The sequence below is a fragment of the Ciconia boyciana genome, chromosome 7, assembly GCF_034638445.1.
Source record: "Ciconia boyciana chromosome 7, ASM3463844v1, whole genome shotgun sequence".
Taxonomy (NCBI): domain Eukaryota; kingdom Metazoa; phylum Chordata; class Aves; order Ciconiiformes; family Ciconiidae; genus Ciconia; species Ciconia boyciana.
In genome coordinates this window covers 52,582,139-52,609,259 of record NC_132940.1, presented here as the reverse complement: position 1 = coordinate 52,609,259, position 27,121 = coordinate 52,582,139, and the positions used below count along the sequence as shown (strand labels likewise).

The following is a 27,121-nucleotide window of genomic DNA, read 5'->3' as shown; positions in this document are numbered from 1 at the left end:
CATGCCTGGCTGCCACTCTTCCTTGAGCACTTGATACCAACTCCCACAGCACAAGGGCAAACAAGGTGAGCAGCCCTCCCACAGTCACCTGCTCAGCTGCCTCTGCAGCCAGGCTGATATAAAAAACACGTAACCACTTAGTTTTTCTATACATATCTCAGGCTATTTAATGAGTATAGTCCAGTGAACAATGACATGTAATGTTCAATACACGTCCATTGAAACAACGACGTGTAATGAAGGAAAAGAGCTGAAATGTCCATCACAGCCTTGAGCAAAACAGGGTAGCTCTCTTGAAAATCAATATATAGTTACACTGGAGCTGTAGGAATGAGTTTCTGGCCCCATGGCTGCATATCATTTCACAGCTGACTTATTTCCAGGTACCACAAAAAAAGCAAACAAAAACCTGAAGCTTTTCTAATGCGCATCAAATGCGGCAACATACTGTGTCTAGCCCTCTTATCTAGCCACGAAAAGAATCTCTGAAAGTAGCATTACAAGTTGTTAATAACATAGTCACCAAAGTATTATATTCCCTTTGAAACGGGTGATGGTTGTGTGATGCCTCGCTATATTTCTGGAAGATACTCTTGCATCTCACCGAATTATACAAAGCAACTTTCAGCTACTTAACAGTGAATAAAGTGGGGCTAATTCAGCTTGTAAAGAGAGAGATTTACTGTATCTATATGGAAACAAAAACTTAACAATATCTGTACTCAGTTGTCACTTCAGAGCACTGAAAACACCTTTCACAGAATAGCAGAATCAGAATAGTTTGGGTTGGAAGGGACCTTTAAAGGTCATCTAGGCCAATCCCCCTGCAATGAGCAGGGACATCTTCAACTAGAGCAGGTTGCTCAGAGCCCCGTCCAACCTGACCTTGAATGTTTCCAGGGATGGGGCATCTACCACGTCTCTGGGCAACCCATTCCAGTGTGTCACCACCCTCACTGTAAAAAATTTCTTCCTTCTATCTAGTCTCAATCTACCCTCTTTTAGTTTAAAACCATTACCCCTTGCCCTATCGCAACAGGCCCTGCTAAAAAGTTTGTCCCCATCTTTCTTATAAGCCCCCTTGAAGTATTGAAAGGCCACAGTAAAGTCTCCCCAGAGCCTTCTCTTCTCCAGACTGAATAATGCCAACTCTCTCAGCCTTTCCTCATAGGAGAGGTGTTCCATCCCTCTGATCATTTTTGTGGCCCTCCTCTGGACCCACTCCAACAGGTCCATGTCTTTCCCTGCATGTTTTTTAATCTGTCATAATCCCTACAAACTATACAAGAAATACTTCTACTGTTTTTTGAGAAACAAAGTCATAGGCCAGCAACTTAAAAATCCAGTATAAATAGTTTGCATTATTCATATTGAACTGAATTTTCCTCTATCACCAATGCAACTCAATCTGCAAAGTTACCTTCCCAGCTACAATTCATTCATTGTTGACAAAACATATTGATTTTGGAAGACTGACTTCAACATGCAATATCAATTGGAACCACTTTTCATAGTTGCAGACACCACCTCAGCCACTATTTAACTGTAAAACAAATTTCTTAACTGATGTCCAGAAAACCTCTTCACAAATGAAGCAGCCATGTATTTTTATGGAAAGAAGTGAACATCATCTTATGTTCTGTGGTCTTCAGGGGCTGTAAGCACATTCCCTGTTCAGATAGCCACATCGTACTTCCTCTTTGTTTTTTAAATGGTAGATTTGCTGGCTGGGAAAATACCTGGAGCAGTTCCCGTGGCAGCAGCCAGGCTGTCCTCCCTGGGATAGCCTTCATGGCCTTGGGACTCACCAGCAGGAGCTACAGAGCAGCATGAGTTGAGCAGGGTGCTGGCAGCAATGGCCCAACTGCTCCTGCAAAACCTCTCCCCTCCTCCCTTTGCTGTCACTTTTTTTTGTCTGGTTTTTGTCCTTTCAGAGAATCTCTCAGCTTCCCCTTCCCAGTTCCATCAGAATTGAAAGCCGCCCTGCTCCAGCCCAGCCTGCTGCCCAAGTACTCTCCAGAGAGGCCTTCAGTGGGACTTTGCCGTTTCCTCCCAGCTATCTCATTTCCCCCGGTTATCCTGCCCTCGCAGCCCAGCACGGCTCCAGCTGCCCACCCCACCCTCTGCCTAGCAGGGGCTGCTCCTGGGCGGGGAGCCCAACAGCCACACAAGCCCTCTCCACCCAGCAGAGGAGCCTTGCTCCAGCTTTTGGGTGCCTCCCCTTCCCCTCGCTCACTCCTCTCCCCTGCTCTGGTTCGGAGGATCCCAATACAGCTGGTGCTGAGGAACAGGCAGATCACACAGCGGCTTGTCAGCAGAGAGCTCTCCTGTAACGGACTGAGCCATGGCCTTTCCTCAGGGAAGCTCGTGGGATTCAGGATTAGGTCCTGGCAAGCACTTGGGCGCCTGCAGCAAGGTGTCAGTGGGAATCAGGAAGCGACAAACACAATGCTGAACAACCATGGATCTGGCTGGCTTGCTCCATCTGCACCAGTCCCCCTCCCACTGCTGCCTATCCACCCACTCCCTTCCTGCGTTTCCTAGGCAGAACACCTTGTATTTGTCATTACTGGATTCCATCTAATTGATTTCAGACTCCATCTGATCTATCAGGATCATTTTGAACCCTATTCCCCAAAGGGCCTGCAATCCTCCCTGCTTGGCACCATGCACAATTTTTTTCCAAGTGAACTCTATTCCAGGGGGCACTTCCAAGAACATTTCACTGGGACTGAACAGCAGTCACAGGCTTAGAGCCTAAGTTTGCTCATGAGACTATCATGAGGGACTGTGTCAAAACCCTTATTCAGGATACATTTATTCCTTCCCCTTTAACCACTCTGCTGCTTAGCCAGAATGAGATTAGACTGACATGGCACAGTCTGTTCCCAGTAAACTTATACAGGCAATGTGTATCACACTATGATCTAGAGATTTGTAAAACTGACAGATCAGTGTGTCGGAACTTCATCTAGCACACTGAAGGTGAGCTGCCTGTTGGCAATTCCAGAGGTCTGTCTCCTTTGAGAAGGAAAGTACAATTTCTGCCCTCTTTCAGCCTTCTGGAAATCCCCTGGCCTCCAGGTGCTCCTGAAAGTACCACCCATGGGGCAGAAATCACAATGGCTCACCCTTTAAATGCTCTTCAGTACATTTTGTCAGGCCTGGTGAACTTGAACAGATCCATTTATGTAAACATTTCCTGTTCTTTCCCTTTTCTTGCCTGCAGTCCTCATGAAAACTGCTGGCAGCAGGCATCTGAAAACAAATTTATCCTTTTTTTCAGTAAGATCAAAGAAAATAAGACAACTATTATTTCAACTTTTTCTTTACTTTCTACTTTTCAGGTTATTTTGTAATTGATTTCTGTGTGGTTTTCCATCTTAATCCTAATATATTAACAGAAAATTTCTCTGTGGACTTACTTGCCCTTGCTAAATGAAATCCCTTTTGCACTTGATCATCTCCAGTTCCATCCCAGCCTGCCTGCAGTATTCTTGTTATTCCTGTAGCTTTATTTTTGACTGTCTGATCATTAAAAAGCTCCTGATGCACCTGACTGTATCATCTTGCATTTCATGCAAGAGCTTTCTGTGGTGGCTAGTACATCAGGGATCTTTTAATTCGCAGTATAAAAGCATGCAAGTGATGATGCAGTAACTATGTGTGAACTAATAGCCTGGCACCTGCTCTATGACAACAGCCCCCATACCTGCTCTGACCCTGCAGCGAACCTACAGCAGCTCACACTTCTCTCATGACGGGGTAAATTTCCTTGCATTTGTCATGAGCAGTTACATACACATGCCCAGTTACCTTTGGGTAGCTGCATCCTTAGCCACACTGCATGTGCACTGCTTCACTTATCGCAATAATCTCTCATATGCTTATACCTTGTTCTTCACAAATGATCTGACCTGACAGCTCCCTGACTTCACTGGTGTTTTCTGCTTCTTTTGGATCCATCATGCTTTTCTGCAGTCACTATATGCTTCCTTTTCTTGGAGCAGTCAGCTCTAGATTTATAACCATTTTCATCTCACGTGCATTCTACCGTTAGGTTTTCAGTAAGCTCTTGCTCATCAAATTTTAAATTCCTAGGCTGTTATCTCCCTCAACCATCTAAAACACAAGGCTGTTCCATGAGAATGCTGGCTGTCCCAAGAACCGTAGAAAGCATTTGGCTGTAATATTTTTGCAACAGCTATCCAGGTAACTGTGTTAGCACCAGACCCTGTCCTTCAGATGCACCTAACAGCAGATAAGACAACACTAACAATCTGGGGGGGGGGGGGGGGGGGGGGGGCGCAAAAAACACAAGTGAAATCCTGGGGCTCTGAGCCAAGGTCTCCTGAAAATTTATTAACACACAGAACAAGAAAAATCACATTATCCCACTCTCTACCCCTTCAGAGTCAAGTGCTCAGTTCATCTACTGAACGTCACCTGCAGATCAACTATGATTGCTGATGCATTTTCCACTTCCACACACAATATACGTATGGAACCACAAAAATTTTGGTTTTGAGTAAGAAGTTGCCAGGCCAGATCAGAGGGGATGCTAAGAGCTGCCTGGCCGTTCTGGGACAGGTAATAGTCTGTGATCAAGAAGTAATATGTTTTTTTTTCATCAATAAAACAAGCAAGCAAGGCTCACTTCAGGAGCATTTATTTTCTTTATGTGGCTTCAAATGGAGCCTGGCCCTCTCTGGTCCACAGTTAGCATACTGCCTTCTGAACAGCCCTCTCAGACCACTCTTACCTTGCCTCTCCTCTCTGCTCCCTACACCTGCTGCTCTGCAAAGTGAGTGACTTGCTATCACCACAGAGACAGGCATCCCAAAGCAGTGTATGACATGATTACTGAAGGATTTACAGAGCCTCCACATGGAAATTTCCAAATAGTGGCAATTTTCCAACAGGACTCTCTTGCTCTCAAGTTACACAATATGTCAGCTGATAATAACTTTCCCTTCTGGTGTGGTGGAAGAACGTAACCTCCGCTGAGATCACACAGGCAATGAGGCCCACCTTTTTTTGTTTATTCTCGCCCTCCACATTACTCAGGAATCTGTGATCATCACTCCCTGAGCACCTGTGCTGAAATGGCCATCTTCAAATGGAGAAACAAGTGGGTATGAACAGATTTTGAACAATTCAGGTCAGAAATTACATGAGTTTTGACTATCAAAACAGCAAAAAAGCATAGTAAGGGTAAAACCTCAGCAGAGATAGAAGTGGAGCTGACCCAGTTTATAAAGAGGATTATACAACATGGTTACCTGCAAGAGCAGGCATGACAGGTCTGCAACTCCTTCTGATTCAGTGTGCCTAAACTGGTCTTTTACAACAAGTGATGCCATCTGCCAAACATAGATGACAGAGGGTAAGACCTACAGATACCAGAAAGGTATAGTAAATTTGTTTATTCAGCTATGCAGAAAGTGAGTAACTTCTACAGAAGCTGTAGAAGGACAGTTAGAAGACACTTTGGAAACAGAACCTGAACAAAGCAGGAGAGGCAGCTTGGAGGTAAGTTTGAGGAGAGTGTCCCCAAAGGAAAGTGACAGAATGAAAGACAGCAACAGAGATGCCAGGGAAGACAGAAAGCAATAGTGCCATAGCAGTCTTAGACTACCAGATTTATTGAGTGTGATGCGGTATTGCTGAGAGGCTTCCAGCAGTGAACAGTGCCCTACTGTGCAAGCTACTGTACAGATGTGCAGTTGACAGTCCCTGCCCTAAAGAGCTCAGAATTACAGGAATTACAAGATGCAACAGGCAAATGGAAGATGTAATGATCCCTGCCACTGCACTTCCCTCAGGTCTTGGACTAGGGTAAACGGAGGCTGCAGATGAAGATGCTGTAACTTGAGAAACACTTTTCTCCAATCAAAGAAGAATTTTGATCAATACTACTCACCACAAGCAAGCATCCAGCAAAAACAGTAAATCCCTTTGCATGAAGCTGTTTTGCCAAGGCATGTCCAAAACCTTTGTCACAGCCTGTTATTAGCACTGCCTTCCCTTCAGCCTGTGTGGAGAAAGACAATAACATGGTATCATCAGATATCACAATGCTACAGGCACCACCAGCACCCAGCAACGTAGCACAGGAGGAGCTTGCAGCCCTGCAGCCCAGGCCAGCCAGTGTTTAGAAGGTACAATTCCAGCTGCAAGTCACAGTGGCCATGCACAAGTCTGCATGCTAACCTGACCACAGTCTAAAGCCAGCAATTTCAGCGGAGGTTCTGCTGGGTCAATCAGCGTAAATGAGGTGAGAAGACTCCTGTGTAGAAATACAACCAGCTCCCAACTGCTGTGAAACCTTAAATTTATTCAGTTGCTGGTCTGTAACAATTTGTGTTGCCTTGATACCTGAGCTAGAACAGCAACTCTTTCTTTCAAGTATCAGTGGCCAAAGCAGAACAGAAACATTTCAAAAGAAGTTAGTGATCTACCAGCTCATAGGCATTATAAAAAAGAGCAGCATAGAAAACATCCAAATGATAGCATGTCACCTGCTTGAACTGTACAGCAGCTCTTTTATCTGCAGTGACTCTCCATCGTCTGTTCCCCACCTACTCCCACTCTATGCAGTACTTCCCATGCTGTATTTTAGCATGCAGGAATGTGACTACAGGTTAGGGTTTCCTTCTGAAACACTGCAGTCTTAACAGGAACAACTTATCAAATCCTACAGTTCTCTCCTACATTATTATTATCTTTTGACTGACAGATAAATTGAGAGAGAAGATTTGATACTCCATCTGGTATGACACAACAGGCTTGTGATAGATCTGAAAACAATCCCAAATCCTGAAGAGAAGCCTGTAGTGAAACACCACCCATACACCCTCCTTCTTTGCTTGAAAGCCATCTCTCCCCTGCTCTCCTCACCACAGCTGTGAAGCAATGAACTCCTAACGCTTAACCCAACTAGCAGGCACCCAGCTGCAGTGCTGCACGCTGCTCCAAACTGAAACCGTATCTGTGAGGCAATAACGTGATATAGTAATAAAGATGTAGAGAATGCAATAAGGAAGTGAGGTCACTTCCATCTCTGTGGAGATATCTGCAACTAATATTCCCTGTTACTGTATTAACAACAGCTGGAATATGAACATTTGTATTTTATACTAGTTACGTGTGAATTGCACCGGCTTGTCCAGCCACTTTTTCAGACAGAAATGGGGCAATCACCGGTGCTCTCTGATCTTGTTTTACTGACATGCACAGTAGCAAAGTGGCAATAAGGAATAATTGCACAGCGATAGTAATCAGACCATTACTGCACAAATTCAAGATGAGCCTAAGCAGAGAGCAATATGCAAATAAGCTACACCCTCTCCTATAACTCATCTTGAAGTTATTGCTTTCAAAGGGGAGTCATGATCTGAAGTTGAAATGAGAACTGATCAAAAGTCTGTCCTGCATTTATCATACGAACACCCACATTAACACTGATTCCTACACTCAGACAAAGAGCACCCAGCTACAGGCTAGCTCTACTAAAGCTCTGAAGGTAGCTACAGCTAAAGGACAAAAGATAAGTGAGAATTAAATATACAATGCTCAGTCTGAATTTAATTTACAGTGACACAACTCCAAGAGAGATGAGGACCAAGTATGAACCAGATCACAGAATTTGCCAAGGTTACCTCCCACAATAATTCAGCAAGCTGGCCCATGGAAAAGAAAGAATTTGACTCTTTTCTCTGCCTCACCTCCCTAGACCCTTTGCCTCTGAATCCTGAAGACAGAGGAGTTCCCAAAAGAGCAAGAACTGTGCAGGAGACAAGGAGTTGCGATCACTTCCAGAACCCAAGATGGGCAGACAAAGATTCCCAATCCTCAACCATCATTAGCTCCATCAACCAGTCTAGGCAGAGCTGAGCTGCAGGAAATAAAAGCAAATGGCTGGGCTGTGTTCCTTTGTGCATCTGCTTTTAGCTCTCAGCAGCTGGTTTGCTTTCTCTGGTTAACAAAAACCAAAACAAACCACTAAAATGTACAGAAAGGAGGTCTCAGCTGCCTATAATGGGGAGAAAAGCAAGGAACAACTTACAGTATGAGGAAGTTCCTGTGATTATTTATTAATTGCTATTACCCTAATTGCTGGTAATAAAACATGTGACTACAGCAGCGTGGTTCATAACAGACTGAGGCCTCAGCAGCACTAACGAGTGTGCAAAAACCCCAGGGATGTAACAGATCTCACATCTGTAGCTGCCCCCATCTTTTGTGCCATGCCTGGTCGACAAAGAGCTGCCAGGGATGAGAGCAGGGAGCAACCCCATTCCCAGCCAAAAAGATCCTATCCCCAAAAAACCTCTGCAAACAGAAAAGCCTGATCATCCTTATCTTTTGAAAGTCCCAAGATAAGGCCTAACGGGCCTCATTCCTAGAGTTTGATAAGGTCAGTCTGCAGCTTACAGTTTGACACAGTGCCGAGACAGGCAGAGAGGACTAGCTACCACCTCTCTAGCAGGCATCACAGTGACCTTAATCAGCGTTTTGAGGAACTTCAGGTGCCTTACTCAGTAATGGTCACACAGTGCTCTCAGGAAGTACTGCACAGGAGACGGCACTCGTGTACAGTGCTGCCAGGGCACCCGAGACCTGCTAAGAGCGCAGAATAACTTCTTGTACTGAAGGTGCTGCTGTGGCGTCTGGGCAGGGTAACACTGTCTGTAACCTCGCTGTGTGATCCACAGCACTGTAATACACGTTCCACACAGTTCAAACAGCCCCAGCAAGGCAGCCTGATTTTAACCCGCAGCCAGCTCAGGTGCACACACCTCACTAGCCTTTCCTACTGGGATATGATCGCTTTATTAAATAGCAGAATTTATTTTACTCATGCAGGTGATCTGTCAATATTATACACATTTATTGCAAAAGAGGCTAAGGAAAGTAAAGCTACTTTTTCAGCCTCGGTCACTCTGGACAATGTGGGAACCCCCCATGCTTGCCCAGACTTTATCTTCTTCTACTGTGTCACTTGTTTTCTGGATCCTATTCCCTTTTATGCCCTCCCCAACTATCTTCTTGTTATCAAACAGATCAATTTGAGGATGAGAGCAGTCACACAGTAAACTCTGCTTGTTCCTTTCTTCCAGAGTCAGGAAGCTGAGGTTTTCAGTCCCAGGAAAAGGAACTGAAAATATTCACTAAAGGGAAGGTATTTTCTCAGGTGGGACAGGGATGGGGAACGTCAGAGGAACAGAGTGGACGGAAGAAGAGCCAAGCAGGAGGTTGCAAATGAGCCAAAGCTGTTATCTGGCCACTTCAGAGGGGCAGGAGGGAGCTGGCGGCCCTGGAACAAAACCATGTTCACTTGCAAGTTCTTCCCAGTGCCTGCAGAAAGGTTGTCTGGAGCGTAAGCAAGAGCTAAGTTAACTCCAATCCAGTGGAAGAACCCCAGACATTTTATTTTTTTAAAACATATAACAGAGACCGGTTATGCAATTCTGTTCCATTCACAGGGCTTTTTTTCCTCCCTTACGCTCACTTCCAAATTTAGAGAACTGGAACAAAATCCAGCGCCCACTGTCTGTGACCCTGTGAGGTAAAGCGGGGTCTCGCCGCAGCGGGGGGGCAGGGCGGCAGCAGGTAGCCACACCGTGGCCGCGGCCGAGCCCCAGGAGGAGCCGGCAGCCTGCCCGAGGCCCTTCACAGCTCGGCATTTATCTCCCCTCGCAGTGCCTGCGTTAAGCCTCCGCCAGCCCAGCCGCCCGCTCGGGCAGCGCCCTTTCGGCTGCGTACAGCTGCCACAGGCGCGACGCGCGCGACGCCTCAGCCCCGCGTCGGTTAAACCGCAGCCGGCGGCAGAGGCGGGCCCCGAGCCGCGGCGCCATTTTGGGCCCCGGGGCAGCCGCCGGAGGCTTCTCCCTGGCGAGCCCCAGAAGGGGCCGAAGCCCCCCGGCCCCTCGCCGCGGTACTCACGGGCAGGGCGCGGCGGGCCCGCCGCGGCAGGAGCAGGAGGAGGCGGCGGGCCAGGCACCGCCCGCCGCCCGCCAGCAGCAGCACGGCGCCCAGCGCCAGCAGCAGCATCGCGGCGCCCCGCATGGCCGCAGCCTATCAGCGCCGCCGCCCGCGCCCGCCCCGGCCCTTCCCCCGGCCCGTCCCCCGCCGCGCCCCGGCAGCCGGGGCACCGGCCCAGCCTCATTCAAACGGCAGCAGCGCCCAGCAGGCCCGCCGGCTCCAGGTAACGTGCGAGTGGCCCGCTTCCGCCGCCGTCCCCTCGGGGCCTCCGCGGGAGGGGTCGCGGCGGCAGTGGCAGGCGGGCCCCGCCGGACCCCGGGCTGCCGGGCCGCCCGGTGACCTTGCCCCCCCGCGGGGAGGGGGCGATCCGGGCGGGGCAGGCCGCGGCGGGAAGGGGGGGGGCGGTGGCATCTCCCCCTGCGCGGCCTCCACCTGCAGCCCGCCCCACGCCGCTCACGCGTGGGAGGCCGCGCCCCTGTCCATGCCCCTCTGCTCCCACGGGCGCGGGGCCGCCACGCACTCGCGCGCCCTTGGCGAGCGCCGTGAGCCCGTTCCCGGCCTCGGGAGCCGCGCCCCTGCGTGGGGCAGGGCCGGCGGAGCCTGCCCGGGGAAGGCCCGTCCCCTCGCCCCCTCCTTAACAAAATTCCTTACAAAAATTAGCGTGGGCAGCAACCGAGCTCCCGAATTTGATCAAAACCCCTGAATTTTTGAGGATTGCCGGAGACAGCTAGTCCTCCTGAGCCTGGACCACCCCCTTCCGAGCTGGGTGCCGCACAAGTGCTCTTTTTGTGGTAATTTCACTGGTTTTTAGTCGAGGCCTGTTTCCCAGCAGGCCTTGAAGCTGCCGCAGCAGCAGCCCAGCCCTAGCAGAAATGCAAATAAGCCCTAACAATTAGATACCGGTTTTCTCTTTAGCAAAGGAGGCTGTGCATTAAGCTGGGGAGATGTTTTTTGTGCGCTGGATCGGTTTTATCCGAGATGAATATGACTGAAATTAACTTTCTGTACTTAACTCTTGTTCTTGAGCTGTTTTCACCCCATAGTGAGTTTAACGGTCATTCCCTGTGCATAGTCTAGCATTACCAGCAACTTAATTACAAAGAAATGTATTTTTAACTGCATGGCTGTACTAGCCGTAAAGCCCAAGGATTGCTTTGGGAACATGTAACATAACATCACCCATGACTTGAAGTTATATTTTAGTTTAAAATTATTTCGTATAGCTCACTTGAAATAATATATTCCATGTAAGTACCTTAATTTTTAGCTGTTTCAGGGAATACGGTTAAAGATGCATTAAAGAAGGAGAAACTGATATTTTCTTTAAAGGCCTCCCTGCTTGTCAGTTTACTTACAGTCTTTTTCCTTACTTAAAAGCATCTTGAGATGGCTGAAGGTTGAACTGTTTATCTCGGTGTGAGGGACTGCAGGGGGAAAAGATTAGTTCCTTTGGACTTTATGTTCTTGTTGAAATGCATGGAGTCAGCATGACTTACAAAATAACTTTTACAAAATAAAGAGGTGCTGTCTTGTATTGCAGAGCTAAGGGAAAACAGTCTCGCTGTTGGTAGAGTGTGTTAATTGAAAGCATGTTGGCTACCAAGCTGTCCCGCCCTCTCCTGAACTTCTCTGTGAAAGCCCTGAATTTCAAGGACCCAGGGAATGGCTTCAGGTAAGTAACTTGGTGGAGAAGAAGAAAGAGTGACATCTTGAGTAAAGCACACATGAGGGCTCATTTGATTTCAGTGGGATAGTTTATTTACAGAGTCACAAGATGGTTGAGGTTGGAAGGGACCCCTGGAGGTCATCTGGTCCAACCCCCCCTGCTCAAGCAGGGCCTCGTAGAGCTGGTTGCCCAGGACTGTGTCCAGACAGCTTTTGAATATCTCCAAGGATGGAGACTCCGCGACCTGCCTGGGCAACCTGTGCCAGTGCTCAGTCATTGAGCTGAGCACAGAGGAGATGGACTCTATATGCAAGGAGGGGTTGGCAACATGTTTTTTTTTTTTTACACTTGGGCAATCATCTGCAGTCAAAAGGGTGTTGAGTAGAGCATTAATTCAGTGTCAAGCAATGATTTATTCCTGAATATCAGCAAGTAGGCCTTGCTGCAGTGCAAGGAACTGTCATATGTTTCTATGACTTCATTAAAGAGGCAATGAATCACATGAAATGAGAGAGAAAGTCGAGAGGGAAGGTTTTAGTGAGAAGTGGAGGTGGGCTGAGTAACAAAGCTGTTTTTTTCTGAACATGAACAGAAAATTGTCTTATCTAATTCTAATTCCCAGCTCTGAAAAAAATACCTTTTATATTGATATATGATGGGAACCCTACTAGTCCAAATTCAGAGCAAGCTGAGTGCTTTCACTGGCTTTGCTTTAGAGCAGGGTTCCAAAACAATGGTGTGTGTACCACTAATTCTACATAAGCCATTTAAAAGTGGCTCATGGCCTGCTAAGCAAGAACTGCCACCTCCAGTGTTGTTCTACTGCTGTTGATAGTGGTGTCCAGCGCCATTACCGTCAAGGATGGCTCCCGTAACAGGGAGTTGTAGAGACCAAAGATAGCTAAGCTGTTAGAGATTTCCTATGCAAACAGACATAGGCCTTTTATCTCCTATTTACTCCACACACACCAAAGCTGCACCGGCAGGAGTTTGCTGTGGCCTTAAAAATACAAAATAATGCTTTATTCACTTGAGAAAAGAATTTTCAGCATATTCTTTTTTTTTCTTCTTTTGTTTTGCTCACTGTGTATTTGTGCTTTGTGCGTCTTGTACTCAGGGCAAAAATGTGTTGCATTTTTTGAAGTACCCACAAGCTGCTAAACCTGAAATGGAAATCCAACTGTTCATCTGAAAGGCAGTGTTGTCAGTATACCAGTATCTTAATGCATTGAGGTAGCATTTATATACTTGACTCTTCAAGCTGAGGACTGCCTTTTTTGGTGTAACTGAACAAAAGCAAATGCATGGTTACAAGCACAGATTCAATCCGAGGACCATCTGTGCATTTCAAAAGTCTCAGTTGTGGTCTCTAGAATTCAGTCATGCAGAATGACAAAAATGGCTCATGGTACATTAGTGTACTGTGTGGGGGCTAACATCACATATGTGTTGTAGCTGCTTCCCTCTGATGATATTCCTGCTTATCAGCAGCCAGCATCTATTTTATGCCCTTGCCTTCAGGTGAAGGTGGGCAGAATATCAAGTAGTTATTCTCTACAGGTTATTGTGAATGAAGTGCAGCAAATCAGTGGTCTGCAGTGAAATAACAGGACTAGACGTGAAACTGAAAAATAAAAATCAAGTTTGTGCAACTAAAAGAAATGTTATGAACATTTCTGGGCACTTTGAGACATACCAGGAAGCTTATTGTTGAGATAAAAGCTCCAAGGCAGGATTGCAGCTCAGTGATGTTAACACAGACTTTGCCTGGGGACTGACCTTTGCAGCAATTAAATTGGCTGTAGCTATTCCAAGAGCTGATTGGGCTTGTGACACTCCAAGTTAGAAAAAGAGCTAAACTGTTGCGGGAAGGTGAGTGGACACTGTTCGCAAATATAAATCAGCTCCTTTCCCATCTGGTTCAAAGCTTCCGCCCTAGCAGACCCTTTTTCTAGCCTTGTTTTCCCAAGATGCAGCTCAGAGGCCAGACTGTCTGCAGATTGCTGTTCAGTGTCGCACAGGTCACCCTGGGAGCGCCTGCGATGTCCGAGCAGGAGATAATTGTGAATGATTATGCAAATTCACTTAGAAGACAGAAGAGCAGCCTGGAAGATGAGCTCTGCTGAAGAATAGATGTTGTTAGAGGGCCAGAGGGTAGATAAGTACAGCAAGTCTAGGGGAAGGCCAGAAGGCTCTGGGAGGGCAATATGAGTGCCCAAAGCAAAAAGGAAAAAGCTGATATAGTTCAGAGAGGTGGCTGGGAAGGACAGAGGCTAGGGTCACTCTGGTCTGTTGTCTAGGCCCAGTTTTGATGAATGATAGCAAGACCTAAGACAGCGTGATGCTACTGGTAGCATAGCTTTTCTAAATAGAACCTCACTCCCTGGAAGGTATTGTTGCTTTGCTCTGGTCTGTCTTTGTGAACATGGTTTATCTTCCTGGGACTGAGACATACTATGCTCAGGAGCTTCAGATCTGCATGGCAGGTATTGCTCAAAGACATAGTGTCTTCTCCAGTGAAAAGCAGTATATAGTGAGTGTCTTAAACAGTTGCAAAGAGGGGATATAAAATCTAAGAGTATCTAATAGGTAGTCACTGCAGAGGAAGAAGTGTAATCCAAAATGACAGAAGGGTGGACCTGTGTGTAAAAGCAGTGAAATAGATCCAAGCAAATTCAGCCTTGGGCTGGGTATCAGAGACAACGCCACAGCAGAATTCTTTCATCAGACAAATGAACAGACTTCCCCTACCCCAGCTTGTGCAACTCTAAGTGAGAGTGTTGTTGCTGTTGGAAATGAAAACGCTGTACTGCCCATTTTGCGGGTGGAAGCAGCTCTTTGCCTCCAGACTGGGAGCTATTTTACAATTCTTGGTAATATCCAGACAGCTTCTGCAGCTGGAAATAGCATCAAGGTCTTTTGAGAAACAAATGTTTCATACTGTAGGAAACACACAGGCTCAGACTAAGGAGAACTGTAGAGTGGATTCCGTCTTCTCAAATGACAGTCTACATCATGTGTATAGGCAACACTACATTCCTTTTTACGTGTATGCTGCAGCACCAGGGTACGGACAAGATATTACATGCCTGATTGTTCTGTTGTTTGTTTTTTAACAGACCTATGCAAAGATTTTGCTTCCCTCTCTTGTCCCCATGTGGCAGCCGTTCTTACGCAAATGAAGTTGATCAGGTGAGTGTGATTGTGGTTTCCAGGAACTAGTTCTGCTGAGCTGGGGTTTTAAAGTCCCTGAAGCCTGGTGACCAAATTCTTCTTTCCGATTTGCCAGAAAGACTCCAAGCTGGACCTCTCCAACATACTCCACATTCTTTCCTAGCACAGAGCTTCCACTGACGTAGCACAGTACATGCTGCTAAGGATGGAAATAAACAATCAGACCTAGTGGGTTTTTTCTATTTTTGGAACTCAGCAGATTAAGTCTTCCACCTTAGAGTGGAGGGAAGTTGCATGACAAATTCTTAATAAAGCACTCTTTCTGGAGTATGGTTGTGTAAAGAGACGTAAATAAATTGGTGTGTCCTCACCTCTTGTTCTGGAGAGTGGCCCTCTTCTTTACCAGCCCTTTCCTTGGAGGTGCTAGCTTGCCAGGAACAGTGCCAGACAAAAGGAAGGGAGACGTTTTGCCCTTTTGCCTGTCTTGTGGCACAGAACTCAGCACTGTAGCAGTGCTAGAGCATGCACATCTTGCTCCGTAAGCCTGGGACAGAGTCTCAGAGGAATTCAGATATGGCCCTTGCATCGCTGCTGGGCTTCTATTCCCTGTGTATGCTGGGGAAAGCCAAATTTCTGGTTTGTTAAAAGAGATTACTTGGAATGAATTGCAAGTAATTATTATCTAATCCCACCCACAGCAGCACCTTGCTGCATGTGCACTTGCTGCTGGAAAGTCTGATGCACCATGCAATTTTTAACATGTCACTTAACTGCTGCCTCTCTTTGGGTTAAAAGAAGGGGGTTGGAGAAGGAAGGAGGTGTACTTCTCCTATTTAAATTGTAAGTTGTAAAAATAAGAAGACGAAAAAACAAACAAAAAGACTGATGACCAACTGGTCTTAATTTCAAATATTAAACCCACTTGATTCTGCTTAGCTTTTAAAACCCAGCACTAGCGGGTTTATGTGCTAGAGAGAAAAAGATGAGTGAGCAGTCAGTAAGGTTAACCCATATCCTTTCTTCAGTCAAGCTATCTTCCCCACACCCTACGGGCTGCATGGCACAGAATAGTGGACTCCTGCCTGCTTTGAACATATAGGAACAGTTCCTACTGAAGGGAAAACATTTCTTGGGAACTGTCTGGTATATTTTCAGATTTCAAGATGGATGTGACTGCCAGAGAATGGTGGTTTGCTTGGTCTCTTTGCTTGGGGGAGCCTGTTGCCAGAAGTGCCGAACTTCTCTTTGTGTTGGGAGGACAGTGATCTTGCCTCACTGGAGTGAACTCGGCATGAAACCTTCATTTCTTGTCTTCAGGAGGCACTGCGTGGCAGTAGCTGGCAGTGAGGGTAGACAACATCCCTGGAACGGACTGCTCCTGGCCAAGGACATGGTTTTGTTCTGTGCACTGCAAATCACTGATTTAAAATACTTAATTCCAGTGTGTTTTGTTCTGTTTTGTTTTGCAGATTGGCAGCAGAGCTGTGCTTATAACAGGTTGTGACTCAGGGTTTGGATTTGCCTTGGCCAAGCACCTGCATGCCAAAGGCTTCATTGTTTACGCTGGCTGCCTGCAAAAGGTAGGGAAAACAAAAACTGTATTCTTCACCTGTGGCACGTGCACGGACACATAGCAAATCCAATCTTCCCTCTCCGCTCTGCGCAGCTTTCTGCCAAGGAGAGGAAGGGTGGTTGGTAGCCCAAAGGGAAAGACACAGGTGCCTGAATTTCATAGAGCATAACCTGGTCTAGACCAGAACCAGGACTGAACAGTATCTAGGCAGGTTCTTATTTGAATCACAACTCTGTGGTCTGTTCCATATCTGATGGACTGGAACCCCAAATCTAATTTTATAGACTTATCCATAAGCAAATTTTAGGATCAGGTTGAGTCTGGACCTTTGGCCCTGCTCTCAGACTATACATATTTACGCAGGGTTTATTTTGATTAATTGTGACTAACACCAAGCCACCAGTGATTTTATGGCATGTGGTATGAGCATATTTTTCTGTATTCATGAGTACAGCCATGCATCAGTGTGTACTGATGGACTCCTGAAATCACTGTGAAGGTGATAGAATTCCAGTAGCGCAAATGAGAGCAAAATCAGGCCACAAATAGCTTTGTGATGCAGTTTTAATACACTTTGCAGGAGTGCTTTGTATGGTAGCCAGAGATGCCTGGTCATGGAGAACAGGAGAGAGCTTTAGCCTCTCTCTCCTTATGAAGCACTGCACTTTTTTAGCTGCATGGCCGCTTCCCAACAGAAACAAACTTACTTCTGGGGATATCCTGGGGTGGGCCAGTTATTTTGATCCTAATCTTTTAGCTCACTCATCACTATAAATGTATCTTGAATAGTTATATTATTTAAAGAGAATTTGCCAGGTATTTTTTAACGTTATCAATACTTTCTGCTGTTAATTTTTCCATTATTACTAAGTTTTGCTTAAGTTACTAGTTTCTTTCTGCTGCGTTTTTTCAAAAGAGAAGTTTGTGTTTCAGTAGCTCTGTCCCTTGTGGTATCTCAGCTTTGGGTCAAGGGTTTATTTGTTAACCTGGGCTCCCTCTACAGGCTTCTCAGCAGAACAAGACACTTATAAACTGCTGCTTTTCAAAAGGTGTCAAGAAGAGAGAGGATAGATGAGTACTTTTTTGGCAGATGTTTCTACTCAGAAGATCAACGTTGGAGAATATAAGAACATTGCAGACTTAAAAACCTCTGTTTAGAATAATAGCCTGCCTCTGTGTTGACACTATCCAAAAATTTCAGTGCTGCAAAGTTACTTCTGGGTTTCACTTCCTCTGCCTGAACTGCCAGAAAGACTCTATTTTCAGTGAGCATGTCTTTAACTGTCACTGAAACCTCCCTTCCATTTTTGTGTCTTCAGTGCTCATTCTGCTGAATGCATGTTAGTGGAAAATCTTGGCCTCTGACAATTTTAGCATAAGCTGACATGCATCAGCATGCCAGAACTCTTTTAGGCTTTGATCAATATTTATTTCCTCACCAAAAATCAGCAGAAAGCTTTGCTGTATGACTGTGTAATTAAATATTGCATCTTTAGCTGGACTTGCATCCCATGTTCCAAAATCTGTGTGACTATGGCAAGACTGGTGACAGCAGTTGTCATCAGAAGAACACTGTAAAATGCCAAAGCTCCTTAGCTAACAGGTTGGCCTCCTATGTGTCTTCAGGCCATATACTTTATGTAGAACTGCTCTGTAGAACTAAAACAATTCCAGGAGACTGAGCTGATTTCTCATTGTGCCACAGGTTTCACTAGCAAAACCATAAGCAGAATTCTGATCAGAGTGTAATTATTGCTGGTGCTCATTTCAGGGGCAGAAAAAGCCTGGTGTGTTTTTAGATGCTAGATGGAAGTGGAGGTAGAAATAAGAAGCATCATCTTTTGCTTGGGTATATTTGACCTAGCCCTGACAGAGAGGAAACGACTATGAAACTTCAGTGATATTTTCATGGGACTGTTTTTCACAGCACACCTGCAAAACAGACGCGTACTCCAGCTTGGGGAGCCATTGTGTCCTCAGGGTATGCACTGCTCTTAGGAATGTCACATCCTTATAGCAGATTAAAAGTGTGTGCCGCTGACTCTTCATCAGGAAAGGTTTCCTCGAGTGGCCAGATCCTGAGTGCCTGACTGCATTTTTACTGAAGGAAACCTGAGAGAGGTGTTTAGAGTCACGACTGAGGGGAGCCCAAGGATGGATCTGTGCTAACAGTGTGCTACTTCACACACAGTTTCTTCCTAACATTTTCACTGGCAAATATATTCATGGGAGAGTTGTGTTGATGCTTCATTGCCAAAAGACAGTGGTAGAGTGGATCCAATGAATGATCATGCTGCAGCTGTCTTATTTTTTCCTCTTTGGTTAATAGCTGGAGGAGCCAGCTGACACAAGATGAAGAAGGTATTTTTCCATCAGTATCTGTTACCAGTGGACATGTGATGTTTGTCACGGCTGTCAGGAGTGTGGTGGAACCCCTGTTTGCTTTGCTGTGTGTGCTCAGGCCTGTTGGGGCTTGCAGGGGGACAAGAAGGCAGAGATTATCTGAGCAAGCCAGCATGCAGGCCAGTTACTGTAGGTCTCAACAAGAGTGCTCAGAGCCACAGGGTGTTACATACCACTTCAAGGACACACTGATAAAGATACAAGCTAAAGCCCATGGGCCCCAGAGGGCGGCCATGGAAAAAGATGAGGCAGCAGTGTGCTTTTTCAGTATGCAAGAGCTGGGTCCTCTTCCCATGGGGACAGTGGATACTGGGACTGACAGCAGAGATATACTGGTCTCTTGACATAGCATGAGGTCCTTCCACTGCTGTGTATGGGCCCGGGGGTTGTGGGACAGGCTGCGTCCCGTGCCAGGAGAGCATGACACAATCACAGGGTGCCTGACTTAAACACCACCCATCTGCCCTTTCTGAAGAGCCAAGGGAATGGCCCTGTGGGTCTGGGTTAATGCTCAGAGTCCAACTCTTGGCCAGGATCCCAGCCCCAAGGGTCCCTGTCCAAGCATCCAGCTGTGTGTGGGTGGGAGGGCAGGAGGGATGTTGGCTTGCTGAGCCAACCCTGTAAGGGAGGAAGAAGAGGATGCTGTGAAGGTCCCAGTAGAGCTTACGAGGCCTCTGAGGCTGGTGTGTTGCTGTGGCCCAGAGATTTTGTAGCACCTCACAGACCTGGGATCGGGGAAAGAAGCACCTGGGCCTTATTGTTCTTCCTCTTCCCTTTAGCCATATCTGCTGTTTCCAAGGGACTTGCATGCTTGCACTTGCTGATTCCCTATTGGCATTCCCACATGTGCCACTTGTATGCTTTTCAATGCTTTGCCATACACACTGGCTTCAGCACCACAGTGCTTTTGAGTGAGCAGCAAACTTAGCACAAAACTCTAATTTTTAGAAATTTTTTAGAAATTTTTTCAAAACTTTAATTTCTAGTCACCATTAAAAGCAAACAACACTAAGCTGAGCATGGGACTTTCAACTGCTCCATTTTGTATGCGTTATGCTTCTGTGTGAAGAGAGTGCAGTAGATGCCTTCTCTTAAGGACAAACACTAACTGGTATTAACAGTCTGCATTGGGATAAGGAAGGGTGGAGAAGAAGACAGAGGAGACATGAGGTACTTAAGTTAGTGAACTGTCTGTGAGCACAGCGGATAAGCCCAGGAATGAGAGGAGTCAAGAGAAGGTGTTTTGGAAGACCAGGTGGTGCAGAGACAGGGGGATGTATGGCCACCCTCATGTGGTATCTAAAGCGTGATGTCTGAAGGGGACTCTCACTCTGGGGGGGCAAACGGGCAGCCTTGGTTCAGACTGCAAAGACATGCACCATCTCATTGACAGCTAACTACTGACAGTCTCTGACAGGGAGTGCCTGTGGCTCGAGGTGTTTAGAATGAGCTAATGTCATTCAGCCGTCAGGAAACAGCCCTGCCATGAAGAACTGACCTGTTCCAGGTCAGAGGAAAAAGAGCTATCTATCCAGAAAAGCCTCATCTATCACACCTGCCTTGTAAAAGCTCAGGAGTGAATGATGCTTGCCTGCCGATGCTGACACAGCGAGTGGGGCTACCTGGAGGGTTGAATGATGGGGGAAGAAGAGATGAGCAGCCGTCAGATGATCCTGTGGGACACACTCCATGGCTAGGCTGTTAATGGGGAGTAAAAGACTTCTAGTGAGGGATGATGTTAAGGGGACAGAGGGAGTTTCTTACAGTAAAGACAGGGATGTTCCCAAAAAGTTATTATTTTCAGAGCTAGACCTCACCATCCTCTACAAAAGTACCCTGGAGTGGCCAGCACAGTCCAGTACCTTATAACCATGGGAGTGATTCAGGGATAGCCCCAAACTCATATTAATATCCCATGTCTGTGTCCTGGAAGCACCATAGCCAGGCTTCACCACTGTGAAGGGAGTAGCTCTGGGCATGGCAGCCTTGTTGCTAGCAGCGTCTAGCCCCTGTGAAAGTATCTCAGGGGCTGGCCGCAGTTACATGGCTGGGCTGTGAGTGGATATGTGTATAGTGGGGCAATCTGTTGTTCTGAGCTGAGAAAAAAGGAGTGGAGATGGGAAATGAGAGTGAGAAAAAGCTCATGGGAGGAGGCAGAGAAGAGAGCAAGATGCTGGAAAAGACACCAGGGGGAATTGCTGGCAGGCAAGCTGGCCAGGCACCTGATGATCAGGCTCTGTAGGAGTCTGTTGGAGGCAGTAGGTAGGTTTCCAGGCAGTGGGAGCTCTGTGTGTAGATCATCCGAAGGGAGAGAGCAGTGGGCAGGCAGTCTCTCTTCTAGAACTGTCACTCCCAGAGCTGGAAACGTGACTGAGCAGCACATGCAACGTACATGTGCAGCCACTCACCGGCTATTTTGTATCATATCTCCGCCAAGCTATTTGCTGTGCCCTGTATGCAAGCCAAAGTGAGGATGGCACCATATTCCCACCACTGCAGTAGTGGGGCATAGCTTGATCTCAGGAGCTTATACTGGGCAGAAGTTGCCTTGCTGGGGCAGATCCAGCTCTGGCTGCTTTCTTGGTGGTCAAAGCAGTTTGTGCCAGCTGACTCAGTGGCAGGGCTCATGGTCAGATGGAGATGCTCGAGGAATGGTGTTCTGCTGCAGGAGCAGCCCTGTCTGTTCCCCTTCCTCTTAGAGCAGCAGGACTGTCCTGGTTATTCTGTGACTGCCCTGTGCACTCTCGTTTGCTTGATTTGATGGTTGCTATGCACTTGGTCTTCTACACAAGCTCTTTGGCCAGATTCAAACCAGCGCTTTCTTCCCCTCTAGGACAAGGGAGATGGTGGCTCCAAGGATCTGGACAACATGAACAGTGATCGAATGAGAACTGTCCAGCTCAATGTCTGTGACAGCAAAGAAGTGGACCGAGCAGTGGAGCACGTGAATAGCAGCCTGGAGGACCCAGAGAAAGGTAGGTGCATGCAATGGGCTCTAAAGTCACACAGGTGACAGGAGCTCCCCCAGCTGGGCTCTGAGAGCATTTTCAGGGCATATTTCAAAAGCTGAGCATGTGATTGAAGGGCACAAAGCTTTGAGGAGCAGCAGTGCAGAGCAAATGGCCTGTTTAAATGTTGTGTCATATCAGAAAGCAGCTTCCCACTTAAGACAGCATCTACAAAGAAAACTGCTTTTTTTCTCCACTAGCTCCTATAGGGACACGAGCAGAAATCAGGGTGGTATTCAAGGCCCTGGGATTAGTGCTTTATTCCTGTGACTTGAAGTTTATTGTGACTCCCTTTACGTTGTAAAACCTGGCCAGTGCCCAAAGATTGGGGATTAGCAACGGAAACATCTCCCCCAAACTTTCAAAAGGCAAAGGAAATAGAGAAGTTTTCCAAAGCATTTCCCGTGAAGCCAGCTGAGTATCATTAATGCCATTGCAGATATTACCATATATTACAGATTTCAGATTTTAGGGTGTAGCTGTAACTGACTTTCTTAGCCTGCCTACCTCACTCTGCTGAGGTGATGACAGCAAATTCTGCTCCAGTACTGTGAAAATCCCAGTGGATCATGCATTCCTGAAACCTTTCCACCCTTTGGTAAACTACATTTTTCCCTTAAAGAACATCCACACTTCAACCCATGAAGGTTGTTTAAAAACAGAACAACCAGTAGTGTTTTATTTGGATTTTACATAAACCTATTTCTTTTACTTTTCTTTATATTTAATTTTTATATATGAATCTTCTATATAAATTAAGTTTTCTAGCCCTGTATTCTCAAGCATAGGCCAGGATGAAGTTGCCTTTTCTGGGCTGCTTCTGAGAACACAGGTCTGGACACAGTCAGTCAACAGAAAACAGTGAGTTTTTCTAAACAGCAGAGAGAAGCCATCTCAGCCTTTCTCAGTCTGTTTCCTGTGCAATTAGAATATTATATGAAGTGAGTTAATTTTATTCCAAATTCCTTTTAAATCTTTCTTTTCATTGCCAAACGAGTTGGTAGCTTCAGTTGTTCCCATCTTGGTTGCAGGAGAATAAAAGGGAGAGGCCATGGTATGCGTGCCCACTCATGTCCACATCCCCCTTCCCAGCATTGCAGACGTTCTAGTTCTTAGGGTGACACAAGGGATTTTACTTTGAAAGAACTACTCTTGTTTCTTACAAGGTCTTTCCTATTCTTATTATTTGCATTTAGAGACTGTATTTTGCTTCTTTTAAAAAATCACGATGGATAAAAAGAGAATGGCAAGGAGGACAGCTTAGACAAGGCTGAAGTTCTCTGTTTGCTAGCTCAGAACTTCCTGGGAAGCCTTATTCATGGTACTTTGTGGCTGCAGTGTTGGGCAGTACAGGTAGATCCCGACTGTGTTTATATTTGCTCAGGAGGCTGAGGTTCACTCTGGACTCTCTTCTGTCTGGCTTTCATCTTTACAGGTCTTAATTAAAAGCTCTGTTGTGTGGTTCCATAATCTATTGCCAAGGCCTTTTCCAAGCTGCTCTCATTAGTGTCCCAGAGGGAAAGCTTTCTGCTTGATTTTGTCTTCCAGGGCTCTGGGGGCTGGTTAACAATGCTGGGATCTCCACATTTGGGGAAGTAGAGTTCACAAGCATGGACACCTACATGGAGGTAGCTGAAGTGAATCTGTGGGGGACTGTGCGAACCACCAAGGCTTTCCTCCCGCTCATCCGGAGGTCAAAGGGTGAGTGATCTCCTCCGGACTGGCACTCCCTGGAGCAGGTCCCCTGTCCTGCCCTGTGTCTTGCTGTGTTAGAGGCCAAAAGGTCTATTACGCTTCTCTCTGCACCATTGGCCACCTTCATACCTTTACAGATTGAATGTGACCCACAACATACACACAAATGGCAGATTTCCTAACCGCTCTGAGTTACACAGCAAGGCAGCAGTCCTGAAAACCAGTTATTATTTCTCCTTCCCATCTGTGCTGCCTTCTTCTGCAACATCCCACACAAGATCTAATCCATCATACCTTCTTTTACCTGTTCAGAAGCTGCAGCTCACCATAAATTCCAGTGCCAGAAGCGATCCTCCCCTCTATACAAAAACCAGCTGTGCCATTGCTGCGCAGGGTGGGCAGCAGCAGTGTATGATGACATGCATCTTGCAGGGAAGTTGTCAGCTGTGCGCTGTGTTACTTTGGGAGCTTGTAACGTATGAGAGGTGGGGTTTGTACAGCAAAGGAACGCAGACCTGGAGCTTGCATGGGTCTCAGCATAAGGGGGCAAAAGCTTTCCTGTACTGGGGGCCAACTACCTGACTAAATGAGAATATTTTTTACTCTCGAGGCATCCACAGACATTACAACGTTGTCCTGTGCTGCAGACCTGAGCTGTATGTGGCCCAGGCAGCATTTCTTCCACCATGGAAGGGTATCCACTTCTGTGGTCAAAGTTTCCCTTTCTAACCCAACTCAGCAATGAGCACTGATAGCAACTGCAGAGAACTGCAACCTCTGATTAGACTGCAGCATCCACAGTCTCCTACCAGCAGTCTCCCCAGCCAAAATGGATGGCTTCTGGAGAGGAGAAAGACCCCAGCTCTGTGCCAGAGCCGTAATTCAGCTGTCACATAGAGAAGGGTACAGTGGACTTAGACTGCTCTGTTCGTTTGTGGTGCAGGAGCCATCCATGCCCTTTTGAGAGGCAGGCACTATAAGCCAGCACTGGGCTCCTGCATTTTGTGCCTTTGCTTTGCAAATAAATGAGCTCAGCCCTGGTGCCAGAGGCTTTCTTTGCTGCAGCTTCCTCTTGTCTGGGTTCAGTCCTGATTGCTGCTGAGCAATCCTGTTTCCCACCGTGCAGGCTCTGTCCAGCCTCTTCTGTGTTCCCTGTAGCACTGAGCTTTATGTGTCACCATATGCCTGTGCCCACAGGTATAACGAGCCAGGGAGCACAAGCAATGGGCTTGTTCTGCCTGAAGGCCATTGCATAGGACAGCAATGCTCAGATAGGGTCACCAGCAGGTCTGCCAGGCAGCCCTTACAGATCTGCAGTGAGTGGGTGGATGCACATTCAGGAATCTGTTGGGTGGTACGTGTCAGGTATCTGCTTTGGATCAGGTACCACAGCTCAGCTGTGCTTTGTCTGGCCTCTGCCTAGGTCGTGTGGTGAACATCAGTAGCATGATGGGTCGGATGGGCAGTCCTGCCCGGTCACCTTACTGCATCACCAAGTTTGGTGTGGAAGCCTTCTCCGACTGCCTGCGGTACGAAATGCAGCCCCAGGGAGTAATGGTCAGCATCGTGGAGCCTGGCAACTTCATAGCTGCCACCAACCTGTACAGCCCCGAGCGAATTAAAGCCATAGCTGACAAAATGTGGGACGAGCTCCCCGAGATAGTGCGCAAAGACTATGGCAGGAAATACTTTGATGAGCAGGTCAGCAAGATGGAGACATACTGCAACAGTGGCTCGACAGACACCTCACCGGTCATCGAAAGCGTCGCCCACGCGCTCACCTCCACGACCCCCTACACCCGCTACCACCCCATGGATTACTACTGGTGGCTGCGCATGCAGATCATGACCCACATGCCTGCTGCCATTTCAGATCGGCTCTATGTTTATTGAGGCCTCATGCTCCTAGGCTACCCAGGTGGGAAATTTGTTTTAAAGAGAGCATTGTACACACTTCCCATTAGTAATTTTTAAATTTTTCTAACCTCATTTCAGAGTACTGTATTTTAGCTCTAAAGGGTTCATTTAAACATCTGACATAACCTAAAGGGCAGTAATTTGCAAGGGATGCTTCATAGGCAGGAATACATTATGCTTGTGCAGGGACATTGATTCTTTGCTATTTATTTCATGTAATTTTTTTTTTTCACCTCAAATGTCAAGTTAAAATCATTATTTAAATTGCAATTGCTCTGAACTGTTTTCAGAATAATTTCTGCTGATGGCTGAACACAATCTTCACAATTCCTGCCTAGGATGCAGCCTTCATACCATAAAAGAGAGGCCCTCCATGCTGTAACGGCAAACCACTGCCTCCTGGTCACAATAGCCCAAGGCGGAGCAGGGACTTCTTTAATTTGGGGATCAGAACTCAAAATGCTCGAGGTGCTGAAACTGAGCAACTGACCCTGTCCCTTTCTCTCTTAGAATTATACTGATGAAACCTTAGAGAAAAGGAACCAGTCTGCTTTACTTGCATGCTTTCTTGCAAAGGAGTTCAACGATCCAGGGACTCAATCCTGCAGACCTTTCCCACAGGAGTTTCTTATTCGTATGAGCATTCCCATGAGTGTGAGCAGCTTTATGCAGAGGACTGCAGGCGTCAGGATTGGCCCATAGTAACATTTCTCTTCAACAGTAATTGAACATCAACTCCAGACTTAGTTTGGAGAAGAGTTTCACTCTGGCTCCTATAATTTGTGAGGATCACTGCTGAGCAGAGGGAAGCAGAGAGGGTTATAGTCACATCAGTGAATGCCGTTCTTACCAGGAACCTCAGAGTTACACCGAAGTATTTGTACAGCACCTTGCACAGAAGGGCCTTAACCCTGACCAGGGCCTCTAGGCACTATTGCAGTGCAGGTGATGATAACAGTAATAACTTTCATTGAAGGAGTCACTGAGCTGAAATACATCTAACAGGATATAAATCTAACAGAACGTCCATAACAAAGTTAACTTTAAGAGCAGTTTCATTTCCATGATGGTTGTTTACATGTCTGAGAAACATTTATTTTGTACTGTAAGAAAAGAAAAAAGCATAAAAGATCCTTTCATGGGAAAATGCAGAAAGAGTTAATTTTTTTTAAGCTTGAAAGGCAAAAAACAAACAAGTAATCAAAATACCATTGTTAGCAAAGTTAAAGAGAAGGGATCTCATGTACTCTAGTAACATACCATGACATGATCAAACTCCTTTGGCTTAATAAATATATACATGAATGGTAACAAAATTCAGAGGCTCCCTATTTTTTAATATTTAAGGTGAAAAGCTCATATTTGTTAGTGGTGTTTTTTTTTATTTGGTGAGGTTCATGCCTGTTATGCATACACACTGCATTCAGAGGCTGATTTGCAGTCGTGGGTCTTACATGTCTGTATTGGATAGTACAAGACTTCTATATGAGTACCAGATGTATCCTGCATCTTGTGACAAATATGCCTAACCCCTGGACTCTGTGTATTCGCAGCTCTTAAGCCTTCATCTGTACCGGACTCCCACAGATTACAAAGGATTATTATGGATTATTCCCAGGGAGCGGGAAGAGAAACTGAGCTCTGAAGAGGGGAGGGGGATGGCAGCGATTCAGCAGGGCAGGCACACAGCAGGTCACT

General features: G+C 46.5%; 2 protein-coding genes across 8 annotated transcripts in view; one reads left to right on the top strand and one right to left on the bottom strand.

Annotated features, from left to right (window-relative positions):
• Positions 1-10,080, bottom strand: part of LOC140653969 (D-beta-hydroxybutyrate dehydrogenase, mitochondrial-like) — a 19,583-nt gene extending 9,503 nt beyond the window's left edge. For 2 of the 4 annotated variants that reach the window (XM_072866810.1, XM_072866811.1), the window contains exons 1-2: positions 9,949-10,080; positions 5,924-6,034 (exon numbers count right to left, since the gene is read on the bottom strand). In XM_072866810.1, coding sequence (XP_072722911.1) covers positions 5,924-5,985 — 62 coding nt within the window. In that variant the 5' untranslated portion in view covers positions 5,986-6,034; positions 9,949-10,080. The remainder of the gene's footprint in view (positions 1-5,923; positions 6,035-9,948) is intronic. The other 2 variants (XM_072866812.1, XM_072866809.1) reach the window with 1 other exon arrangement.
• On the top strand, positions 10,069-27,121 carry BDH1 (3-hydroxybutyrate dehydrogenase 1). Of its 4 annotated transcripts, none has more exons than XM_072866808.1 (8): positions 10,069-10,210; positions 11,528-11,659; positions 14,773-14,845; positions 16,297-16,407; positions 21,637-21,778; positions 23,360-23,512; positions 24,930-25,424; positions 26,977-27,121. In XM_072866808.1, the coding sequence occupies exons 2-7, from the start codon at positions 11,577-11,579 to the stop codon at positions 25,397-25,399; spliced, it is 1,032 nt and encodes a 343-aa protein (XP_072722909.1). In that variant the 5' UTR covers positions 10,069-10,210; positions 11,528-11,576; the 3' UTR covers positions 25,400-25,424; positions 26,977-27,121. The 4 variants fall into 4 exon arrangements, with proteins under 4 accessions (XP_072722909.1, XP_072722908.1, XP_072722906.1 ...); XM_072866807.1 differs by lacking the exon at positions 26,977-27,121 and adding an exon at positions 25,934-26,738; XM_072866805.1 differs by lacking the exon at positions 26,977-27,121 and having other exon boundaries at positions 24,930-26,739.